General features: G+C 46.3%; 3 protein-coding genes across 3 annotated transcripts; all 3 read right to left on the bottom strand.

Moving 5' to 3' along the window:
* Positions 1 to 489: 489 nt before the first annotated feature.
* Positions 490 to 6,536, bottom strand: NPGR1 (no pollen germination related 1). Its single transcript, XM_048716252.2, has 6 exons — positions 6,294 to 6,536; positions 4,079 to 4,381; positions 3,719 to 3,995; positions 2,210 to 3,426; positions 1,979 to 2,126; positions 490 to 1,128 (listed from the first exon to the last, which is right to left on the bottom strand). The coding sequence occupies exons 2-6, from the start codon at positions 4,280 to 4,282 to the stop codon at positions 794 to 796; spliced, it is 2,181 nt and encodes a 726-aa protein (XP_048572209.1). The 5' UTR covers positions 4,283 to 4,381; positions 6,294 to 6,536; the 3' UTR covers positions 490 to 793.
* A 4,612-nt stretch (positions 6,537 to 11,148) lies between these two features.
* Positions 11,149 to 15,339, bottom strand: LOC125552631 (surfeit locus protein 1). Its single transcript, XM_048716250.2, has 6 exons — positions 15,129 to 15,339; positions 14,932 to 15,035; positions 14,591 to 14,835; positions 13,479 to 13,656; positions 12,694 to 12,977; positions 11,149 to 11,471 (listed from the first exon to the last, which is right to left on the bottom strand). Exons 1-6 carry the CDS (start codon positions 15,262 to 15,264, stop codon positions 11,402 to 11,404), a joined length of 1,017 nt encoding a protein of 338 aa, XP_048572207.2. The 5' UTR covers positions 15,265 to 15,339; the 3' UTR covers positions 11,149 to 11,401.
* Positions 15,340 to 15,908: 569 nt separating this feature from the next.
* On the bottom strand, positions 15,909 to 20,370 carry ARLA1C (ADP-ribosylation factor-like A1C). Its single transcript, XM_048716251.2, has 5 exons — positions 20,098 to 20,370; positions 18,689 to 18,770; positions 18,463 to 18,617; positions 16,359 to 16,520; positions 15,909 to 16,272 (listed from the first exon to the last, which is right to left on the bottom strand). Exons 1-5 carry the CDS (start codon positions 20,133 to 20,135, stop codon positions 16,155 to 16,157), a joined length of 555 nt encoding a protein of 184 aa, XP_048572208.2. The 5' UTR covers positions 20,136 to 20,370; the 3' UTR covers positions 15,909 to 16,154.
* Positions 20,371 to 20,633: the final 263 nt, after the last annotated feature.

The raw sequence follows: 20,633 nt of genomic DNA, 5'->3' as shown, positions 1-20,633 counted from the left end.
AGCACTTTATGTGGCTAGTTATGAATGTTCGCATTCAGTCTGCTGCAGAATTAAGTAAACGTCACTGGGATACTGATTGTAAACTCTGGTAAGATGGAGACATCACAAAACATTCTCTTCACTTGTCCACTGCCTATCCAAGCTTCATTCATCAATCTATCATGATCGTCTTCCTTCCCTTTCCTCAACTGAACAGATCCAAGCCTAAACCTCCACTGCTTCCATCACTTGACAGAGCAGGTCTTGTTTTAAAACTTTTCAGGTTAAGTGCAGAAAACCAATGAAATGTTCCTCAAAGAAAAGCTGGAGATATTCCTATCTGAAATCCAAAGCACTACTGCATCAACTACTGCTTTAACAGTAAAAATCAGGGTTGGCACTAACAGAGGGCGGTTGCACTGATCTTTATGGATGCAGTGATGTAAAATTTTCATCTAATGGTGGGAATGCTCCCTGTGAGATGGAAACAGATTCTTCGAGCAATGGAAATTCACTCTACCAAGCATATCTCTTTCATTTATGTTCTTCCAATAGAACAAAACTGAATGTGCAGCACAGGGAGTTGCAACATTAACAGAAACACCTACACTCACATAATTTACCATAACTGCTCATCCACAAAACAAAATTGGTAAAGGATGTCCATCTAAGGAAATGGGTATACTACATTCACATAATTTACTGGTTGGAGAGCCAAGGATGCAATGAGATTTCTACAGCAAAACCTGTGCTACTTGGCAAGGCAATGTACTACTTTCTTTTCCTTTTTGATATCTGGCAAGGCGACGGGTTCCTACTGCAGCAAGATGGGCAGTTGCTCGGAGAAATCCTGAATAGGTGACAACTCTAGGAGCTCGTAAGCTGCCTGGAAGCAGTCAGCGGCCTCAAGCACCGATCCTTCAGATTTCAGGACGAGTCCGAGCCCCATCCAGGCTTGATGGTTTGTTGGCTCTAAGCGGGTGGCGCTGCGGAGGAAAGTTCTCGCGATTGACGATGATTTCGCTCCAAGAGTTCTTAGAATGCTTGCCATAGAAACCATGCTAGGGACATAGTCTGGATTGATGGAGAGGGAGAATGAGAATGCCTCGAGGGCTTCTTGGTGCAAGGACTGGGCCTCCAGTATCAGGCCTGGAAAAGCACACATGTTAGCGCTTCTGAAAATCATAGAGCAGAATGAACAACACCAAGTGTAGCAATTGATCCACAATATGAAAATGACAATAGCAAATCTAACACAAACATGCCTTTGGCTACCCATTCAGATATCTGGGATCACTGTTACTTTTTGTAGTGGCTCCTGACATGCAATATCATTATGTCTGTTACCCGCAAATATGTAAACAACGTTTAATTGATCGATAGTGAATTATAGCACTAAGCCAACAGAGTTTCAGGGACAAATCAAATCTCCTTAACGTCCACTCATCTTTGCTGTTGCTGACAATTTCTTGATGTCAAGTGAAAACAAATACCATTACTTAAGCACATGCAGGTAATATCAACCTCAATTGTATGACTGAGCCAGAACTCGAAGATGATAGCAAATAAATACAATGTTCTTTTGGAAATCTTAATATCTGCACATAGCTAGATTAATACTTCAACCATCATCAAGTATCTGGTGATCGTCATGTAACATGTACATCCGAGGGCAAACAAAGTTGGTGTTCATAGCTTTAGCTTGTTCGATTATAGCCTGTACAGTATGTACTTGCTTGAGGTTGTTTTGGCCAAAAATAATTTGTCCTGATATTATTCGGAGTGGTAAGGTTTAGAGGTTAAAAGCCGGCACACACAGTTTTGGTAAAGGCCGGCTATGGGTGTAAGTACCAACTCCAATGCTTATTAACTAATTCAGAGTAATTTTTTTATGTTAGGCATGTAACTTACTAGAATGACGGTAAGCATCAGAACCAGGTCTCATGTGGAGCACAATTAGCCACAAACGACAACTAGTCAAGGTTGTAAGAATATTTACCTTTGACATGCCAGCACTTTGGAGATAAGAAATCGATGGATTTTGCTTTGTCAAGACAGATGTTTGAGTCATTCCATGCTTCAAGCTTTGTGTATATTGATGCCAAATCTAACCATGCTTCCATCTCTAACTCATGCAGGGATTTAACCTGTGTAGGCCAAGTGGATATTAAAGAAAGTAGACACATGCTATCATCATTTGAGTTTCGGTAAGAAATGTAAGTGGTCGTACCTTATCATAAGGGGTCAATTTCCAGATTTCCTTCTTTGCTTGAATGATTGCAAGCAAAATCCTAAAAGATTCCACAGCAGACTTGGATTGTCCACGGGAGGACTGAATTAGTGCTTTTAGCCTCAAAATACCCATTTGATCCTCTTGCTCAGCCTCATCTAGTGCAATATCAGCTACTGATTCAGCTTCTTCCAAATTCTGCTGTGCAGATAACACTAGAATCAACAGCTTCCAGGTACTCACTGAACTTCCTGTCACCATTTCGAGACATTCCGCTGCACTTTCAATGGCTGCATTCAGTTTGCGCTGCATTGCATTTTCCCAAGCAAGGCTGTACAGTATTTCAGGATTATACTTCGCCGTTGCCGCAGCATCCTGCAACAGCCTCAGTGCATCATCTTGCAATCTCATTTTTTCTGTGTGAGAAGTGGATGACCTAGCAAAAGGTCCATAACAAACACCAAGGAAATGATTCACAGCACTGATGAAATGCATATCATGACTTCTGAATGACTCCCTGGCTTTATTTGCAAATTTTATTCCTTCAGAAGCATGCTTTGGGTTCTTACAACATAGTTTGGCTCCTAGAAGAAGAGATGGAATATGAGGTTTCCCCTTCCTTTCTAACACACGGAAACCATTCCTTATGATATTTAAGGCACTATCATCCATGCCAGCTGCACTGTAGCAAAGCGCGAGAACGTACCATCTTTCTGATCTGCTATAGGTTCCAGGTAACAACATCTCTAGATGCCTGGCCAAGACTTCATAATGACCAGACAATGACAGTGCGTACATCAAATGGTTCACGAGATCAGGATCCCACTTTATTTCTTGGAAGGTTAGCTTTCTGATAAGTACAAACAGCAGCAAAATTGCTTCCTCGATGTTGTTCTCCGGGGTTGCCAAGTTCCGTTGCTGACTGAACTCTTGAGGAGACTTCACTTCAATACCACAGTACAGTAGAGTCACCGCTAAGTCTTTTTGTAAGTTGGCGGACCTTTGAGAATCCAAATTCCAGGGCCTTGCAAGAGCTCTCCGATATGCAGTTATGGCCTCCTCAAAACAACCACTTTTCATCCATAGGTTAGGAAGATATTCTAGAGCCGAGTGGAACATGTCTATCAACTTACAGTCTTCGGAAGTACCTTCAGGAACACCATCCGGCCATGCAGACTCTACAATATCTATGATGGTTCTGCATTCTTCTGCAGCATCTGTCATGTAAAGGAGTTGGATGTAAGAGAAACTCAGATTGGATATTGCAGAGATTTTAATTGAGGCATATGCATATAACTTGTATGATGGACAAAGAAATATAGTATGGCCTTATCCAATGCAATTACATAGGTTTCTGTTTCTGTTTAATCCTATGAAATACTAGGAAACAAAGCCCTCATACATTAGACTTTTGTTTTGGCAAAGCTTCTAAAACTACTACGGCAATTTCAGATGATGATGCTAAAGTACAATGCAAGAAATCACATAGATAAGAACTTCAGTCAGTACCTGTCACTCTACCAAGTCTTTCCAAAGATCTCGCTTTAAGCAATATGGCTTCCAGAAGCAAACTTACAGAATGCATTGACATATGCACTAGCATTCCATTCACTTGTGAGGTTTTCCGTCTTGAAGAACGTGGAGAAACTTTAGGCTTGGCACTTTCAGTAACAGCACTGGTCATTCGTGGTTTGAGGCTTCTTATATCAATGCCCTGAAGGACTTGCAATGCTGCATCAAAGTTTCCTCTCTGATACTCCAGTCTACCCAGCAATGCCCGGGCCTCCTGTTACATAATCAGATAGATCCAACAGTGAGCAAATCAGCAATGTAATCATCTTCCTTGAAGAGAGAAGGATTCAGGCAAACCTCATAATTTAGCGAAAGAGTCTCTCTTAAGTCCGATTCCACTTCATTCACTTGGCTATCATCAGGCGTTGCTTCTCGTTTTCCTGGTCTCGAACAAGAACCACTTGCTGAGAAATCCCGTGTTGCGAGAGATTCCGGTGATCGGGGCATCTCTTCAAACTTCGATTGGTCCCCGCTGCACGTGCATAACATGATTGCAGCCATTTGCCCCCCGCGGGTAATTTTACTTAACCTGAATTAAAAAATGTAAGTTATCCTCTCTCTTAGGATCTTCCCTGAGGCCAATGGTATAGATCACAGAACCTGGCAAGAAAAAAATGAATGATGCTCAGTACACATTGTCATAAGGTTGCACTAGTTGGGCAACTAATCACATGAGCAAGCATATAGCAAGTTAGCTACAAATGACAGTAACACATCAAGACAAGCTAAATCTTGAAATATATGTGAAGCTAGGAAGAATTCCCTTTCCAGCTAAAAAATTATCAAATCATCTATGAAAAAGTTTCACTTCTCGGGTAAACACGACGAATCAGACAACATTGATAATTGCATGGTTTAGTGTTAGCAACTTCTTGAAGCCTCATTCAGAGTTACAGACATAGAACAATTATACAGGACTGGATATACAAAACAAGTAATCAGCAGGGCAAATATTCAGTGAGCCAACAGGAAGGCATATGCATGCTTGAGGAGGACAGCTGCAAATGTGAGCTCCCAGGAAGACCACGAGTCCAAAACCTCGTGTCCTACAAATGTCAGCAAGGACGTAGCGACACCGAAATCCTACTGGCAGCAACTGAGCAATGCCACCACCCATCACGCATTGCATGCACTGGTTCCCTCATAATCCATGAAGTATCCCTGACTCATAACGTTCCTGCTTCAGGAAGAAGCGGCAAACGAAAATAATTTCAGCAGTTCCTCCCACAATCCTGAGAAGAGCAGGCACAATTGATTTTGCAAACCTCACTGCTAAAATAAGGAAACAACTAACATGGTGGTGCCAGCAAAGCAGCAGCTCACAGTGGAATTAAACCTGTATAAACACACACACACACATCAAAGTACCAACTGAAACCCAATGACATTCTCCTTATGCCCTCCTTAGCTGAAGCAACGAACTCTCACATTAAACCAGTGTAACACATGAGCACAACATGTACTGAGTTAGCTACAAATGAAAGTAACACACAAAGACAACCCAAATCTTGGAATATACATGAAGCAAGACTTAGCCATTCCCTTTCCAGCTCAAACTATGAAATCATCTCCGAACAATCTTTTCTTCTTGGGTAAACACGACGAACCAGAAAACATAAGCAACTACATGGTTTAGTGCTAGCAACTTCCTGAAGCTAGCAGTAAGGCTTGCTCAGAGTTACAGGCATAGAACAATTCTACCGAACTGGATCTACCAAACATGCAATCAACAGGGCAAATATTCAGTAAACCAACAGAAAGCCCCGCGAATATTTCAGGAAGACAGTTGCAAATGTGAGCTCCCAGCAAGACCACGAGTCCAAAACCTCATCTCCTACAAATACCACCATCATTTTCAGCGAGAAGGTAGCGACACTGAAATTCTACTGGCAGCAACTGAACAATGCCACCATCCAGTAGATGCACTGGTGCCCACATAATACCACAAAGTCACCTTATAACGTGCCTGCTTCGGGAAGGAACGGCAAACGAAAGCGGAATTTCAGCAATCGCTCCCACATTCCCGAAAAGTGCAGGTAAGATTGATTTCTCGAACCGCACTGCTGCGATAAGAATACAACTAACGCGGTGGTTTCTGCCAGCAAAGCAGCAGCAGTCCACAGTGAAATTAAACCTCCATAACACGCGCGCACACACGCACGTCAAATTACCAACTGAAACCCCACGACAATTCTCCATAGGCCCTCCTTGATCGAACCAACCAACTCTCACATTCACTCAACCGATGAACTCACCACCAAGTGAAAAAACCACGCAACGGAGCAGAGCTTCGCCAGGGAATTCCACCCCGAGAAACCAACACAGGGGGCCGATCCTGCTTCCATTCCCCCACCCCGCAAAACCGACGAACGGCAACAGACACAGCCGCGAGCCCGCAACCCACCTCGACAACGCCCACGGAACGGACGCGACGCAGCGTCAAGCAGGCGGCGCGCAGCAGGGGAGCGAAGGCACGGAGGAAGATACTCGGGAGGGAGGAAGCAGCCCGTACCGTGAAGCGCGCGCGCGCGCGTTGCGGCGAGGAGGATCGCCCTGCGCGGCGCGGCCGACGGAGGAGGAGGAGGCGGCGGCGGCGGCGGCCGAGAGCGCAGAGGAATCAGAGCAGGTAGATTGGAGAATGATGGCGATGCGAGGAGGATCTCTCTCTGCGCGCGCCGCGCCGCGCTGCACACCGAGAGGGGAGGGGAGGTGGGCGCTCGCTTCTCTCGTGTCGTTGGAAGGCAGGAGGAGAAGGGAGGGGTCCGCCCGGTGTCTTTACCATTTTACCCCCCGTACCTTGTCCTCTGTACCTTCTCCCTGCACGTCAGCCCGCCCCGCCCGGTGCGTCACGCCCAAAGTCCCCAGACTCCAGAGTCCAGACTGACTGACCGAGGTAAAAAAAAATATCTAGGCGAAAGCTGTGTGAACCTATCTCGGCCTCGTCGACGGAAATGGTAAACTAATCATCACCATCATCAAATTACTACTAGTAGCAAACTGAGCGTGCCCAGGAAACCAATCATCCTCAAATTAGCAAACGAGCGTTTTTATTAATTAATGCCGCACGAAATGAAGATCGATGGCCGTACTAGTACTACTGCCTTCAGTTAATGGATGTGCAGCGTATTCAATGGCCTCCTTTCCGCGCTGCCATGGGAAGGGAAGGACCCGGAAGAGCAGAGCATAGCAGAGCAGGCGTGGCGTGCTTTGTTGACAAAGGAAGGCGGCGAAGCTGAGCGTGCCAGCGATCGCTGCCATGATTCAGCGGCTCCAACTCCGATGACTACAGTACATTGCTAGGCCTTGACATTTTCGACCCCCTTCCAGACCTGCCTCCCCGCTAGCTGCCACTCGCCACGCCACAGCCAACCCAGCCCACAGCCAGCCAGTAGTACTACTGCTACTAGTACAGACTACAGAGTGTTACTATAGACAGACAGCGAGTGAGGAGATGATGACGACGGCTTCTACTGGCCTCGATCGGCCCTCGCACTGCAGTTGCAATCTTGTCACGTTCCTTCTCTGAGACTCTCGGCGTGTTCTTTAGCCCGTGGTAATAATGGCCACCCTGCGGATCATGTGATCTCTTGTTCCCCGCAAGATGAGATCATGAGATGAGAGTTACTGGTCGACATGGGACGCATGCCGCATTGCAAACACATGCAAGTAGGGAATCGTGGATGGAAGAATCCTATGTAATAAGCCCAAGAAACATGTGTCCTCCTCTCTTGGGCTGGCTGGCTGGCTGGCTGGTGAGGAAGTGGAATCTTTCTTGTTAGGAGCAGTGTCCTCCCCCTTGTCATTTAGGGCGATCTTGGGCGCCGCGGTACATTTATAAATGGCGAGAACTAACCACAGAGTGTCATTGCAGGGCGCTGGTGATTCAAGGGCGATCGATTGATTGGGCCTCCTCTCTTAAGACTAGCACGGCTGTACCTGTACGAGCGGATACAGGCGGCCATTTAAGCAGCAGCTGCACGACGTACCGTGCACGGCCAGCGGCCAGGGCCAGGCTACCACCATGGCAACATCACATCAACTCCTCCTCAAGGTACTACTTATACTCTACGGAGTACTACATTTTTCTCTAAAATAAAATAAGGGTGTACCCTACCATCACATCGTCACATGCATTGTTGACCTGCTTTCCCCAGACACATGGTACCACTACCACACCAGTAGGCTGGCTGTAGGGTACCAGAAAAACCATTGCCCTATTCACACCTGCCTGATTCAACAACGTCGCCGGAGGAGACGCAGAGGGAAAAGGGACACTACCAGCAGCCAAGAGATGCAGATGACAAGCAGAGAAAACAGCATGATAACCAAAACTGGAGGCCAAGAGTAGAGTAGAGGGCCAGGCCAACTCCATCACGCGACCCTATCCTGTCCGTCCCCGTTCGTTTGGGGTAAAAGGGACAAACGAGACGGCCCAGCACGCGGGCGCAAACGGACTTTTGTCCGCTTTCTGTCCGCTTTCGACCCATCCCGGGCCCAAAGTTGCGCCGGTTTTGGGGTGAAACGGACAGCGCGCGGACGGGCGGGACGCGCGCGCTTGTCCTCCCTTGGCCCGCCTGTCGGGGGGAGAAACCAACCCCCCCCCCACGCCCATTTGGCGCCATTTCCCCTAAACCCTCCCACGTCCCTCCCGCCACCCCCTCTCTCCCCCGTCCATGGCCGACGCCCCGCCGAGTTCCGGCGGTCTGGCCGTCAACCTGGCCGCAAAGGTGAACAAGAAGGCGCCAAGGAAGCCGCGGTCGGAGTGCACGCCGGAGGAGATAGCCAAGTTGGACGCGGAATCGGCGAAGAGGAGGGAACGGAGAGTGGCCGTCAAGATCAATGCCGCTGCGGCCAAGTTCGCCGCCCAGCGTGAGGAGCTGGAGGCCGCGCGGCGCAAGGCCGCTGCCGACGAGAAGGAGGACCTCGTCAACAAAGCGCACGCCATCCTCATGCTTGGCATGGGCCGTCCGGCGGGGTTCCATGCAGCGGCCGTCGGCCCGGCGAGCACAGGCTCGTCGGTCGCCCGGCCTACGCACTGCCAGTCGCCGACGTCGCGCGCCGCGCCCATGTCGCCCGGCTTTCCTCCGCCCAGGCACAACAGCCAGACCCGTTTCTCGGCGTCGCCGGACGTGGGCTTGTTCGCGCCGTCCACACCACGCCCCGCGGCCGTCATCGACCTCAACGTCACGCCTGGGTCCAGTAGCGGCGGGCGGTCGTCCGTCGAGATGCAAAGAAATCAGGCGCGTGCACCGTTCACGGGCACCATGCCGGCCCCCGCGTATTGTTTGACGGAATGCCATCCTCAACGCCGACGGTGGACGACCCCTTCTACAACCAGTACATGGAGGACGTGATCTTCCAGGGTGGGCATGGCCGTGCCTACGACCCCGAGGAGACCCAAAGTCAGGATGGCCGCGCCCAGTACGTGCCCGATGAGGAGGCCGACGACCGTGCTGACTACGACCATGGTGATTCGTGGCATGAAGACGACGACATCTATGTCGAAGGTGAAGATGAAGATGAAGCCAATGATGTTGATATTAGTGACGCTCCATTGTTCATAGACGAGCTCACCCAAAGAGCGGAAGCACAAAAGAAGCGGAAGAGCATTCACACCGGTTCATATACACATGATGAGGACAAGTTGATTTGTCAATGTTGGATGGAGATTAGCCAAGATCCAAGGACCGGCGCGCAACAAAAGGGCATTGTTTTTTGGACAAGAGTCCACAAAACATTCCATGAAAGGAAGATGTTTGAGCCCTACCAAATTGCAAGCAACGGTGGCAGCGGTTCGATTCAAAAAAGATGGTTGTTCATCCAACAAGAATGCAACAAGTATTGTGCCGCATTTGAGAGCGTTGAAGCACGGCCCGTGAGTGGTCTCGGCGTTGGGGACATGGTATGCTCTTCTCTTTCTAGCCCTTTCCTTGCTACGACCATGATACTTCGGCCGTGTATATGTTTGCATGTTCACTTGTTGTTGATCATGTGGTGTAGGCATTTCAATCTTTGGAGGCATTCAAGGCCCGACACAATGACAAGCCATTCACTCTTACGCATTGTTGGACGCTCATCAACAATTGCTCTAAGTTCAAGGATCAATACCGTGAACTTCAAAGGAAGAGAGGCAAGAAAACGGCCAAGTTCGCCGGAGGTGGGGATGGCGAGGCATTGAAGAGGCCGAGGGGCAAGACCAACTCCAAGGTGGACGACATACGTGACGCCTCAACCATGGCCTTGCATGAGACTTTGCATGGCATGATGTCACATAAGGATGTGAGGGACGAGAAGAAGCGGCAAAGCAAGGACGAGCAAATGAAGCAATACCTAGACCTCCAAAGACAGAAGCTTGAGATGGAGGAGGCGGCCAAGAAGAGGAAGATAGACATGGAGGAGGCGGCCCGGCAAAGGCAGCTTGACATGGAAGAGGCCGCCCGGCAAAGGCAGCTCGACATCGAGGCCGACAACGTCAAGGCCAGGCAGAGGCAGCTCGACATCAAGGCCACCAATGCCGCCACCAAAGCGAAGGAGGTGGCCCTTGCGATCATGAGCGTGGACTTGTCGAAGATGAGCGACACGGCGAGGGCCTGGTTCGAGGCCAAGTAGAAGGAGATGGTCGACGCCGAAGGCCTGAACTAGGTCGTCCGATCGTCGTGGCCGTTCTTTTTGGAGGCTGGCATGGGTGCCGCCCGCCCGCTGGGCCGCTGACAGTGTGCCGGCAAAAAAACATTCACTTTGGAGGCCGGCTGTGTTGCCGGCAAGGACAACTATTCATTTTGAAGGCTGGCTGTGTTGCCGGCCGCTGGCTGTGTTGCCGGCGATGGTCGTGTAGGCCGCTGGCTTTGTTACCAGCGTGATGAACTGGGGTCGTGAAGTGGGGCTTGGCATTTGAAACGTCCCTTTTTTTAAAATAGACGCGGACAAAATGGGGCAAAAGAATGCATCCGCGCGGTGGGCACACGATCATCACATCTCAGGACAGGCCTGGACACGATCTCAAATCCCTATTTAAAAGGACAAAAATAGAACAAAAGAGACGTCCGTTTGGGGTCGCGCGATGGAGTTGGCCTGAGGCTCTCAAGAGCTGTGCTGTGTTTGAACATGGATTCGGCAAAGCACTGCAGAAGTTCTGACGCGAGAGCGCCATCAGAAGGGGATTGATTCCCCATAGGGACAGGACAAACCCTGTTCGCTTTGCTGCTCAGATGACCTCGGAGCAGCCGTCTTGGTGGTAAGTGCTGGCGGTGGTGGCGGAAAATGACTTTTGTCGTTTAAAGTTATAAATGGGCCAACCCAGCACATCAATGTCTCTGCCAACAGTCGCCGATAAAACAATTCAGAAAACATTCTACGAGGAACTGGAATAGTTAGCAATGTCTTCTTCCTTTCCCTGGATGGTAGGATAACAAAACTTGTGCAGCTCTGTAATTCTCCGAGCCCAGTCAGCTGAGCGATGCCCGATCGATATCAAATGCAAAACAACGGTTTAATGAATCGTTGCCAGAGGTTACAGATGCAACGCTTGCACGCTCCTTCTGAAGCAGCATGAACTTGAGCTTCGTAAAATAGGTACACGTTGGAGGAAAGGCTTTATTGGGCTTCCGTCCTGCACTCCTGCTATAGCCTCACCTTCTTTGCCTTTATCCGCTTTGCGGCCATGTAAGTCACAGCAGCAGAAAGAGTGTACCTGGTAATAGCAAAAGATAAAGTGGTCACTAGACAGCCACCATCAACGGCATAACTAAGAAGTGTGAATGGCAATGGGAACCTAAGGGGTTTCAAGAATGTAACACTGTATGCTATTCTCTGATTTCTTCAACACATTCTTTTCCTACAGTAATTCCATTTGGTAGATGTATCCTATTCCCTCTGTTCCTAAATATAAGTCCATTTAGAGATTCCAATACGGACTACATACGGAGCAAAATGAGTGAATCCGCACTCTAAAATATGTCTATATGCATCCGCATGTAGTTTGTATTGAAATCTCTAAAAGGGCTTATATTTAAAAACGGAGGGAGTATAAGCCTTTTTTTAGAGATTCCAATATGGACTACATACCAATCCAGAGGTGATTTACAGCCCCAACCAAGTACCTTTTTCATCTGTCTTTTTATCAGCCTCTTTCACATCTAAAGTTTCACCAAGGTCCTGGTGATCCAGTATATTTTAGAATTACGGGACACTCTAAAATATGTCTATATACATCCACATGTAGTCCGTATTGAAATCTCTAAAAGGGCTTATATTTAGAAACAGAGGGAGTAGATCCTACAAAATGTTAGATCATGATAGAACATCCCATAATTTCGTAAGTTCGCACACCAGCATTATGCTATGGCTGCAAGTACCACACGCAACAACTCCAAAGACGGTTACTGGATGCATGATACAAGGTAGATTCATCCAAGCAATATGGCAAAGATACCAACTCATCATTCGAGTACTACTGTACTAGAGGTGCATAGCTTACTAATAATCTTTCCCCCCCTGCTATGGATAAGCAATTAATTCAGAGAAGAAAAGAAAACCGAGTTTTGCATGTTCAGCACATATGTGCTTAGACCATGGTTTTCGAGTCGATGAGTCGTTCTGGGTATGGTACTGAACTGTCAAACTATCATGGTATGGTACTGAACTGTCAAACTCAAGTCATCAGATAATAACAGCAATTTGATTTGTAGCTGCAATAAACCTCAAAGCAATTGTGTATGTCGGATACAGCCAGAAACTGCCCTCTGATTTTCTATGAAAAGCACAATACTTCTAGGTTCTAGTGACAGCAGCCCAAAGATATAACTGACACAAAATGGTATAATACAATATCCCTGATTAGATGACACATGAAAATACTATTATATATTCTGTATACCAACTGGAGACAAGGTTGATGAATTGGGGGCACTTACCATGTAAAGGTGTATTTCAGATGGTCATCTGGCATCACTGAGTGATGAATCAAAGCATTGGCATCTTTTGGAAGAGGATAAGGATTACTTGCAGAGATGTCTTCATTCATATCTTCTATATAGACAGTGTTCTCAGGGAGGCCACATGCACGTGCAATCATTGGAACATCCACGTAAAACCACTGGCCATTACTGGGTTCATTAGGTGGAACAAATATGCTGGGCTTCTCACTTCCTCGGATTACTCCAATAACTCTTACAGGAGGCTTTACAGGTTTTTCAATCTGTACAAAGTAAGATGCGTCAATTTTGTGTCTGCCAAGTAAAGGGTATAGTTACATCGTATAAGATAATGATGATATAAATAAATGAAATTCCTAAATATATAAAATAAGATACTCCCTCCGATCCAAAATAAGTGTCGCAGTTTTGAACTAAGGTTAGTTCAACCTTAGTTCAAAACTGCGACACTTATTATGATCGGAAGGAGTAATGAATACCATGGTGGTTTTTATATGTGTACAAGCGTGGCAGCATGTATTGACTCAAAACCGACATAAGACCCAACAACCAGCTCACTTAGCAACCATTAATAACTGCATTTGTGAGATTAAAAGCAGGTTAAGTTAACAATTATACATAGAAGTTATCCTTTAATGGGCTGCAACACTGTCATCATTTAGAGAGTTCAAGAACCATCGCACCCAGAAAATATCAACAATATGTAGCCTGATCAGATGAGCAAACTATTGATATGCATACGTTTGGTTGGGGCTGTAAATCACCTCTGGAGAAGATTCAGGCTTCTTAGACCAAAATTTCCACCAAGTACCTCTTTCATCTGTCTTTTTATCAGCTTCGTTCACATCTAAAGTTTCACCAAGGTCCTGGTGATCCTGCATGTTTTTATCACGCCAAGCACGAGGAATCCACCCTCTATTCACAAGGATGGGTGACTGCAAACTGACAAAACATTTCTTAGAAACAAAAAGTTTTAGATAAAATGGGAAGTGGTGAGAGGTTTATTTCTATGGTCAACACATTCAGCATAAGATCAATTAATTCTTATTTGCTGTGACCATGATTTGCGAGACAAAGCCCAACCAGTCTGAGGTAATGAGATTGCAGCTTGATCGCTCAAAACTCTGCAGGCACTGAACCTAGCATGGATATAGGTAGATATATTTGGCAGAAGCGGACGCTCAAGTGAAGGCTGCTTTAGTATTTTGAAATACAGTTTAACAACTAGGGTTGGTCCTTTAATAGACTCGTGTATAGCTTTCTTATTAATAATTAGTAAATGGGTTATCCACAATATGTGGAAGTATAGGAACTTTCATACAGAATTGCTTTCGTCGTCTAGTCTTTTACTTTTTTGCTCTCCTTTTGAAACTAGAGGTCCTTTCCTCATGGATTACTAATTAAGTGACAAAAACTTGTTCAGGAGAGCAGCTAGGAGGAGTTACACGACAAATATGTAATGCTTCACTTCTAGGCAACAAAACTCCAAATATGCAGAACCCAATATATACATAGCGGTTAATTTCACTATTTAGTTCATGCTTTCTCGCTGATTTTATCTTTTCCCAAAGATAACATGTGCAGGGGTACAAAAAGAAGTCAATTTAGAACAAAGAAGCATGAAAACTACTGACAACTAGAGTTCAGGTTGTGTTTTTATTCCTTGATGTGTTTGATACCTTGTATTGTGGAAGGATATGATAGGCATAATAGTAATCAGATTCTAAACCTGGCTATGGTAAAACTGGAAATGGCTTTTTGTTCAAGTGGAAGTGTAGAACTGAATTAAGACGTCAGCTCAAAGGAAATGAATAATGTGAAATGGAAACTAGAATTTAATTGCAACAGCACAATGCTGCCTCAAACAATAATTTACCTGCCAGGCTCAGTCGACCGAGGTATCAACGGAGTGATCACATAATACCCATTTTCGGTCACACCGGAGATGCTCCGGGAGCGAGGCCCGAGGAAGACCGACTTCTCCGTGTCGAAATCGCCCTCACACACGATCTTCCGGAACTCCAGCACAGCCGGATCACGCGAGACAGCAGAGGAGACGGTCTCGTTCCACGCCACGGGCTCCATCTCCAGCCTCCGCGTCCTGTACTCCAGCATCTCTACCTGGGATGGCGCAGGAAACGGCAGAGTGAGGATTTCCAGGGCTGAGCATGCGCCGTACGGCCAGACTAAGGAGGGGGTGCGTGAGCGCGATGTGACCTTCTCCTGCCGCCGGAAGAGCTGCCATGTGCCGAGGCCGAAGGTGATGGCGCCGGGGGCGAAGAGGAAGAGCTTCGACCACGCGCCCGCCTCCTTCCCTGCTCCTGCGCGAGGAAACAAATCTGGTTAGAATGCGGCGGCGGCTTGACTTCGAAGATGCTCTGCAGGACATTTCGCGAGGCGGCAAGGGCGGAGACCTGGGGGCGGCGGGGCGGCGGCGGGCGGAAGTGGTGGCTGGGGCGCGTGGGAAGTGGAGGGCCGGGAGGGGAAGAGGCGGTGGCCGCCGCTGCCGCGCAGCCGGAGGCCGAGGGTTTTGGAGAGCGACGCCGCCATGTTTTGCCTCTGCGAACGATTTGGGGGTGAACCGAGGAGAGGACTCGCCCGTCTGGGCTTCCGGTTCAGAACTCGGGATGACCCGAGGCGACAACTTTCCTTTTCCTTTCACAACGAAATTTCCCTTTCTCTTCAAATTTGGAAGACGTGTGATTCATATGTTTTTCTAAAAAAAATACTGGGACAGATATCCACATTTTATATACGAAAGTTAAAAATCCTCAGAGCAGGCGAAAAGAAACTATATTATGTATTCATAATAATGTAAAAAAGCACATTTAAATGATGGGAAAAGGTCAGCATCATGTCACGTACAAAAAAACATCTTTTGTGGCAATAAAAATTGATGCATTAGGACATGTTTGAGTGCTTAGAAAAGCAAGCACCAAAATTTGTGTTTCACAACACAAAATGTTTTATACAAAAAAAACTGCAAGCATGCAAGGACTCGAAAATTTACATGTATGATTTTTCAGAATTTTCTGACACTTGAAGTATTTATCTTGAATTTGGAGCAATTGGAGGAGCCCATGTTTGGTGCAATAAGTGCCTAGTATCGTTCAATCGCCCGCAGAATTCAGCATTTCATCAGATTGACTGGTAAATGCACAAAACCATGCAGAGATTCAAATTCACCAAGCAAGTATGCAACATCTAAAGACTTCTGTAAGTTGTATAGGCTTTTTTTTGTAGCAGCCCAACAGAGCACACGCGTCCAAATGCCAGATGCAGTCAACCAACAGATTGCTAAAACAGGTTACACAATTATCAATTATGAACACATAACCTTCCTGATTAAGACCTCTCACATAATTTACAGCCCCAATGCTAAGTAACATGCAAAAAACAGAGAGAGAATCTGCAGCACTTCAAACGCAACAAATCTTGGATCAGTTCTTCTTCTTTGAGTGCTTCACGAGCCAGTCGATGACGGAATCAATGTTGGTTGAGTTCTTGCATGATATCATGAAGCAGGCCACTTCTCGATCAGTCATTGCCTTCAGACCCCTGAAACGTAGCATATGGTTCGTCAAATAGGGTATCGATTGATGAGTAATTTGCATCAGTCCATAGTAGCTTCTGTGTGTGCTTACATCAATTCTGTGAAACTTTGCTTGGGGAAAGCTTCAGGCTTGTCGATTTTGTTGCCAATGACCAGTAATGGGATACCGGTCAAAGATGGCTTGCTCAGAAGGTCATGGAGCTCACTTTTGGCAATAGCCATGTTCTCCCGATCTGCTGCATCAACAACATACCTGCAGATGCAATTGTTTAAAAAATCATCAGCAATACAGAGAACTTTTTTCTTGTAGTTTGTTAAAGCCTCCAACAGAAAATACTGATCAAGCATACATAAAAAACCCGATCCAGTTGCTATGCAGCTGGCTATCATAATATATATAGCCGTCAAGTGGGAATGAATCAGAATAGTAGACCTTCCAGCTTGCACAGCCTTCAGCATATAGATATGCTAGGCAAATACAATAATCAGGAAAAACAAACAAGGAATCCTAGATCCAGTCTAAGTGAAAGGACTAATTAGTAATCACAGTCACAAGTCAAACCCACACTTATCCTTGCCATAAAGAGAATTATGACAACGAAAGTAGAGTACAAGATTCTTATAGCAAGTGCTTAGACTAGATAACTGAGGAAAAACGAATTTACACTGATACCATAACATCTGTGCCCCAAGGTACCCAAACTAATCAGGATACACTTTATTGGGAGTGAATGCCAATACAATGTCAATATGAAATTATTTAAGTTCTAGGATTTCTACCAGTTCAATTCACCAAATATATTAGTAGATAAATTTAATATAATTCAGCAGTGCATTTATCTGTATTGACGTACGTTACACGGATCCAGCAGGAAACTGACGTATCAGGGGTTAGATACGCCCAGATACGAGAATTTGTCTGGATACCCGCCGAAATGTATCCCATACGTATCCCCTGTTTTTTCTTTTCTAAATCCAAAAAATTAAACTAAATTGGACATTGGTGGGATACCCCACAATACTTGTCGGACACGAAAAAAACGGGAAAACCCTAACCCATGTGTCCATCCATACCTGCGATCCCCTCTCCCCTTTTCTCGTCTCATACCTCCCAACCTGGGCTTCGAGCCGCCGCCGCCGCACCCTCCCCTTAACTGCCACTCACCGCACAGGAGAAGGAGATACCCAGCCGCCAGCCCACCGCACCAGAGGAGAGACCCAGCCTGCATTGCTCCGTCATTCCCATCCCTAGATCTGAGCGCCACCACAGCAACCTCCCTGCCCAGATTAGAGCACCACCATCCGGCGACTACCTCTGAGCGCAGCCGCCGTGATCCCTCCCCGCATCTTAGTGCCTCCACCCCTACTCCCTCCCCCTGACCTGAGCAACACTCGTATGAGGAAGGAGGAGGACAGCATACATTGCTCCCTCCCCCTAACTGGCACCGCACTTGAGAAGGGAAGACTAGCAGCCACTACTCCAGCATTCCACTCACCAAATCTGAATGACATTTTCTTAGCCATGGTGAGTTTGAGATTTTACCCTATGTGCCCTTGCTTGTAAAAAATTATCTTCTCATTGTCTACTGTTGCGTGTGCCTCACACTATTTTAGGATGTGCTGGCAAATGATCTAAGCAACAGGCCTTTGTGGAATCATGTAGACATTATGGAGGCAGATGCATGGGGTGGAGGGAATGTCTGATTCAGATGTATTGTAAGTATTGTACACAAGAATATAGAGATAGCTACAACAGAGTTCAAGCACATTTGCTCAAGATATCCAAGAAGGGGATCAGATCATGCCCATATGTGACTGATCCTACTCTTCGGCAGCTTCAAATTGAAGTTGCAGTGGCTGGAGAAAACTAGAATCATATTTATGGTGCATTTTCCATGGTCCTATCACCTTATTAGTATTCCTAAACTGTCATATATATTCATATAATAATAATTTCCTATATATTATATTATATATATACAAACATATCCCCATATCTGTGTTTTTGAAAAACTGACAAATCATAGCATCTGTACCCGTATCGCCGTATCTGGACAATATAGGTGTTAACCAATGCGTATAATTATTAATTAATCATACAACGAAACGAACAAAATGTGAAAAAAAAGGCATGTGCAACAACTAACAGCAAAGAAGTTATGCAGATTCATAAAATAGACAGTAAAGGAACATACACAATTGCAGAAACAGCACGGCAGTATCTCTCCCACATGCTCCGGAATCTTGGCTGGCCTCCAAGATCCCATAATTTTATAGTGACATTTCCTTTGGTTACCTTTCTCATATTGAATCCTACTGTGGGAATCATGTCTTCGCTAAAACCTCCTGTCTGCAGAATACGCCGTTGATGGTAAATCAGCACAACTCCAGGAAATGAATAGTGACAAGCATGAAACTTACAGCAATAACATTCACAAGCGAAGTTTTCCCAGCATTTTGGAGCCCAATCAATGAAAGCTCCATTTCTTGCTTGAAAAAGAGGCTGTAGACACAAAAAAAAGGTAAATACTTGAATCAAGCTCCAATGAAGAAAATATGAGTAACTAATTACGTCTGTGCATTTATTTTCTTGGTACACAAGTCAAAACTGTGCTCTGCCACTTAATGATGGCATGTGCAAGGGATCCTTTTGAGCCCAAGCCCCTTGTTTATATATGTGTAAGAAGCAAAGCCTACATGGCTGGTAGGTAGAAATGAAACAAATCATAGCATACAGCCCACTGGCAACTCATTTTCATTCCAATGATTAGATTCCAAGAGAAGCATTACTGACGAGAAGCATTACTGACCTTGGGCTAATTCTACTATGAAAAATTTAATGGTATGCATTGACAAACTATCACAAACTAAACATTTAAGGAAGTTTATTATCACGAGGATGAACATTACGTGGTATGCGTGGTAGCCCTATCTTAGTCAACATAACGACATAACGAGTAGAATTTACTACTCCCTCTGTCCCATAATATAAGAGCGTTTTTTGACACTACACTAGTGTTAAAAACGCTCTTATATTATGGGACGGAGGGAGTACGCGTCAGTTACAGGTGGAACCAGATTTCTTACGAGTTCATTGAGCAGAACAGGCAAGTTCATTAATTAATGCACATTGGAAATGGCTTTTTTTCTCTCTTGACAAGATAAGAGTCCATAAGAAAGCAGGATAACAAAAAATATTGACCATAGCTATCATGAGAAAATGCCGTACGACTTCTCGCCCTAGGCGATGTTAGCAGGGGATAAATTGACCCCATCACAAAAATGATAAGAACGAATTTCGTGTCCCTTCATCTCTCCTATCGATAGGCAGGCATGCACAATTAAATACTTCGATCGACATGTTCAATCAATAATGTGATCGCCATTTGTAGTCGATGGCGAGAAGTTCCGCCATACAAAGATACCACAAAGCACGCCGCGAAGCCACAGGACTCCATAATCTGAACTTGGCTCACGTAAAATAACCAGAAGGACCAACTTTCCTTATGATTACCGGCACTATTGGATGAGAAAAACAAATAACACCATGCTGCTGCTAACCAGCGTCACCTTCATACAGGTCAAAGCTTCCTGTCAAGTGCCAACCATCAAAAACAACTTCCTACGAAATATACGGCAGCACGAACATCGCTCAACCTGCCCCAGCAAGCATCCGATCCAGCGAGCAACCGAGGCATGCTAATCCTAGACCGACCCAGAATTCCCAGATCTCCCGCACGCGGACCCCCGCGCCCGTCCCGCAATGCGCAGCGCGTCGCACTCGAGAATCTGAACCCGCCCACCGAGGGCATACGCTTGTGGAACCATACCTGCGGAGCCAGTTGATGAAGGCCTCCCAGAAGCCCATGGCGGCCGCGCGCGGCGTGCTCCCTCTCCTCCGCGAAGAGGAAGAGCTGGACGGTCGCGCGGAGGGGAGGCGATGGCGGGAGGGCGAGGGCGGGTTGCGAGGCGGAGGAGGATTCGGTGGTGCGGGTGGCCGCGCTTACTTTATTTGGAGGCGCGGATGGATGGGGCGGAGCGACAGGGAGGCCGGAGGAGGAAGAAGAGAGGGGAAAGAGCAGGGTATTATTGGCGTCCACCAATCATCAGGCATCCCGTGGCCGGGTGGGGTTGGGTTGGGTTGGTGCCTTGTTTTTCTTTTATTTTTTTGATAATGTTATTTGGAGAAAGAATTGGTTTATCTACATCCTTTGTAAACGGAGTTTCACCTCCGAATAGGACTGTTGTTAGTTAGGACTCCTTCTCTGAGCGGTGACTAAGCAACAGTTTACTGTTTTGCTTTGCCGTGGCAAATGAATTTATGGAGTGCCGCGTCAAGGTTCAAGGAAGAGCACATGTAAACGAA

This window comes from Triticum urartu, chromosome 4A, assembly GCF_056163025.1.
Source record: "Triticum urartu cultivar PI428250 chromosome 4A, HENAU_Tu73, whole genome shotgun sequence".
In the NCBI taxonomy this organism is placed as follows: domain Eukaryota; kingdom Viridiplantae; phylum Streptophyta; class Magnoliopsida; order Poales; family Poaceae; genus Triticum; species Triticum urartu.
Note: the sequence above shows the minus strand (reverse complement) of the source record. Positions and strands in the feature narration are given on the sequence as shown.

Coding starts and splice junctions, on each gene's coding strand:
- NPGR1 (XM_048716252.2), bottom strand. CDS start 4,282: ATGGCTGCAATCATGTTATGCACGTGCAGCGGGGACCAATCGAAGTTT. Junction 3,427..3,718: donor AAGACTTGGTAGAGTGACAG/GTACTGACTGAA, acceptor TTTACATGACAG/ATGCTGCAGAAGAATGCAGA. Junction 2,127..2,209: donor AATTGACCCCTTATGATAAG/GTACGACCACTT, acceptor TGGCCTACACAG/GTTAAATCCCTGCATGAGTT.
- LOC125552631 (XM_048716250.2), bottom strand. CDS start 15,264: ATGGCGGCGTCGCTCTCCAAAACCCTCGGCCTCCGGCTGCGCGGCAGC. Junction 14,836..14,931: donor TCTTCCGGCGGCAGGAGAAG/GTCACATCGCGC, acceptor GCGCCATCCCAG/GTAGAGATGCTGGAGTACAG. Junction 13,657..14,590: donor CGGTCGACTGAGCCTGGCAG/GTAAATTATTGT, acceptor ATGTTTTGTCAG/TTTGCAGTCACCCATCCTTG.
- ARLA1C (XM_048716251.2), bottom strand. CDS start 20,135: ATGGGCTTCTGGGAGGCCTTCATCAACTGGCTCCGCAG. Junction 16,521..18,462: donor CGTGCTGTTTCTGCAATTGT/GTATGTTCCTTT, acceptor TTGCATCTGCAG/GTATGTTGTTGATGCAGCAG. Junction 16,273..16,358: donor CAAAGTTTCACAGAATTGAT/GTAAGCACACAC, acceptor GCTACGTTTCAG/GGGTCTGAAGGCAATGACTG.